The sequence below is a fragment of the Ischnura elegans genome, chromosome 4, assembly GCF_921293095.1.
Source record: "Ischnura elegans chromosome 4, ioIscEleg1.1, whole genome shotgun sequence".
In the NCBI taxonomy this organism is placed as follows: Eukaryota; Metazoa; Arthropoda; class Insecta; order Odonata; family Coenagrionidae; genus Ischnura; species Ischnura elegans.
The window spans coordinates 120,255,825-120,259,319 of record NC_060249.1 but is presented as its reverse complement, the minus strand read 5'-3'; the positions used below and the strand labels follow the sequence as shown (position 1 = coordinate 120,259,319).

The window sequence follows — 3,495 nt, the reverse complement described above, 5'->3', positions numbered from 1 at the left end:
AAGTTGTTAAGGATTCTTGCTCTTATCTTAAATTTTAATATGCATTGTTCTAAATACATTCATAGATTTAAAATGTCTTCTGCCATCATGGATGAAGCAACTGAAAAGAAGGTTTTATGTAAAGCCATAGATATGATCCAATTTCTATAATGCTCCTTAGTTATTCTGTCAATCATTTATTTTCCTTCAGTAAGAGCAGTTCTATCTCAAGCAAAAAATATTTTTATCAGACCTTCCTTCAATTTCATTGCTCTCTTAGCTATTTCATCTCTCCAGCAACACACGCTATAGAATGTAATAAAACTAAGCTCCAGTGAATTTCCTTTTCATTTGTAATTTAATAATGAAGTTATTGAGTGATATTGATGACAATATATTTCTCTTGCAGCTTGCCTTCACCTGATTCACCCCTTGACGTGTCGCCCATTGCAGTGTCTTACGACATGGGGTGGCAAAAGAGAGGTAATGGTAGGAGCTACTCCAGCCTTACAGGACATGGCTGTTTGATTGGCCAGAAATCTAAGAAAGTGCTAGCTTATGGCACCAGGAATATTTCATGTAAGGCATGTCATTACGGAAAGAGAGAGAACATGATTGTCGTCGTAACTGGTCTGGAAGTGCTAAAGCCATGGAAGCTGATCTAGCCTTGGAGTTAGTTGCCCAAAGTACCCCCTTGAAGGCAGCTAATGTTAAAGTAGGGACAGTTGTTGGTGATGATGATTCTTCAACAGCTGCAAAACTGAGGAGTGAAGTGGGTGATGTCAAAAAGGTCTCTGACATCAATCACGCCAAGAAGAATTTGGGAAATTCCCTGTATTCTTTGAGGTCGAACCATAGATCTCTTACTCCTATGGTCATCAAGTATCTCCAGAGGTGCTTTGGCTATGCCCTGCTGCAAAACAGAGGCCAACCAGACCTACTCAGAAAGGCCATTACAAATATTGTTCCGCATGCTTTTGACATCCACAGAGATTGTGGCTCATGGTGTGGATATGTGAAAGATCCGGAGTCATATGTGCACAAGGGTCTTCCTAAAGGAATAGGTCTTGTAGGGGAGAGGTTGCAAAGTGAGTTACAAAATGTATATCAGAAATTTGCCAGTAATCCTGATTGTTTGGCTCCTTGTGGCTCTACTCAACGCAATGAAAATTTTAATGCCATTGTTGCCAGTAAGGCACCGAAAATGAGACATTATGGGTCATCTGAGTCCAATGATTTCCGGGTGGTAGCTGCAGTCTGCCAAAAAAATGTTGGTGTCACATATGTCAGTGATGTAAAAAAAAAGTCTAATGATATCCCCTGGTCACAACACAATCCGCTACAGGGCACGACTTAGCCTCAGAAGAAAGTCACTGGCTGAGAAGAGGAAAACGTGCTCATTTAAGCGGAGGAGATTGTTCAAAAATCTTTCCTCTATGGGCATGCTAAAGGTAAAAGAGGCTAGAGAAGGGGTAACATATAAAACAGGGATGGCCTATGACCCTGACATTAATAGTGTTTTTTATTCCGATCTTGTTCCTGTGGGTGATGCATGCTCCACTGTGTTTTTTGATGTTGAAACGACTGGCTTGTCAGGGAATGCAGAGCTACTGCAAATTGGTGCAGTGGGAAGCACGAGTTTTTCATGCTACTTTTACCCTCATAAGGGTATTCCAGACAGGGTTAGTGAGATCACTAGCCTTAGAGCAGTGGATGGACTACTGTATTACGAAGGCAAGCCAGTCATCTCAGGTGGACTTGAGGAAGGTTTATGTGCCTTCATTGATTACTTGAAGAGTTTTAAGAAGGTGATCCTTGTAGGACACAATGTGCAATTTGATGCCAGAATGGTGTTGGCAGCAGTGAATCACTGCAATAAATTGGAAGACTTTGGTGCTGTTGTTGCAGGGTTTTCAGACACCTTGCCCCTTTTAAAGAAAGTGCTGCCTGGCAGGAAGTCTTATGCTCAGGGTAAATTAGTAGAAGAAGTTTTGCAAGACTTCAGCAATAGTGGGCATAATGCACACATAGATGCCTTGAACTTAAAAAAAATTTGTGAAAAGGTGTTTGTTGGTGAAGATATGATTTTACAGTACAGTTTTACTCTGCAGTCCTTCTTAAAGAGGCAAGAGCAGAGCAAGAGAAAAAGGGAATTACTTCCTACTCTAAAACCTCTGCGAGATAAGGGTGTATCAGGGTATATGGTAAACAGGTTGGCAGAGAAGGGAATTGGCCTTCAATTGTTGATGAACACTTGGAAATCTGAAGGTGATGAAGGTGTAAAGAGTTTGTGTTGTACCATGAATGTCACAAAAAATAGAGTTATTGTTTGTAACATTTCAAAAATTGTTGAAGAATTAATATCTAAGTGAAATTTATATTGTGTATTTATTTCGTACCTATAACATTTGAAAGGTTTCCAGACTTGCTTGTAGCCATAACATTGCTGTCAAGCAAGATGTTATTGTTTTAGCACTGGTATGTATATGTCTATTCAGTGTTTGCATCACTCATCAGAATATTTTGCTCCAAATTTAACTTATCCTTTCTGTCAGGTAAGTGCTAAAGTTATTTGGTATGATTTTCTTTAACTTAGCTTATAACATTTGCTTTCAGGGGTAAGTAGTGAATTTCACAGCAATATCTCTTTCTTCGAGTTTTAGGACAACACTGCCAATGTATCATTTGCTTTTTTCTTATTACCCTGCATTGTAAATGATAGATAGCTTAGTTTTTCCATATAGATTTATTACAACAGGACAGAATAGGGTTTTAAATAAGCCTGAGACAACAGAAAGTTACTCTGCACTTCTGGTTCAAGAAATGTGCATCCTTGTAGAAGTCATGCTGCTTAGTGGTTGGTAGTACAGTAGATTTATGTTAATATATGACCCAAAACAGTATGTAACTGTTGAAGCAAGAGGTTCCATTTCTGCTTGCTTGGAATTGCATTTTCAAAATCAGATTCATTTGATGTTGTGAATGTTAGCTTCCAGGCATAGTAGCTGAAAAAGTTAAAATCGTGAAAAATACGATAATATACTGATTTTTAATTTGTTAAGAAATCTTTGAAATATTTGCCTACCTAAGGTGTCTATGATTGTTTAAATAATGAAATTTCATGCCTTGATTAAAGAATATTAAAATCACTGTATCTAAATGACTAACACAAAGCTTATAAATGTTCATTTCTTTGTTGATATTTCGATTTAATAGCCTCATCCATACTATTATTGAGGAGTTGATTAGTGAAAATAGGACACTAATTTGCATTTATCACCCAAATGCAATTCGAATCATTAGTATCAGTATAATTAAATAATCCTCGTTCCTAGTGCCTAAGTTTTCAGTAAATTTGGAAGGCCGGCATTGCAACTTCTAAAGACTCACTTGTAGCTGTCACCGATTGTTCGAAAATGCATCCTAATTTTTATCCTCCTGCAATGTCTAAATGAATGGATGTTTTTTTCTATTGTGTTTTCAAATTATACTAATTGAACCTTTGGAAAACGTATC

At 37.7% G+C, this 3,495-nt stretch overlaps 2 protein-coding genes across 2 annotated transcripts; both read left to right on the top strand.

Moving 5' to 3' along the window:
• Positions 1-628: 628 nt before the first annotated feature.
• On the top strand, positions 629-1,336 carry LOC124158233. The gene has a single exon (XM_046533421.1). The coding sequence runs from the start codon at positions 629-631 to the stop codon at positions 1,334-1,336; it is 708 nt and encodes a 235-aa protein (XP_046389377.1).
• A 133-nt stretch (positions 1,337-1,469) lies between these two features.
• LOC124158232 (DNA polymerase III subunit epsilon-like) lies at positions 1,470-2,351 on the top strand. Its single transcript, XM_046533420.1, has one exon. The coding sequence runs from the start codon at positions 1,470-1,472 to the stop codon at positions 2,349-2,351; it is 882 nt and encodes a 293-aa protein (XP_046389376.1).
• Positions 2,352-3,495: the final 1,144 nt, after the last annotated feature.

Excerpts from the sequence above, each read along its gene's own strand:
- LOC124158233 (XM_046533421.1), top strand. The coding sequence starts at position 629 with ATGGAAGCTGATCTAGCCTTGGAGTTAGTTGCCCAAAGTACCCCCTTG.
- LOC124158232 (XM_046533420.1), top strand. The coding sequence starts at position 1,470 with ATGGCCTATGACCCTGACATTAATAGTGTTTTTTATTCCGATCTTGTT.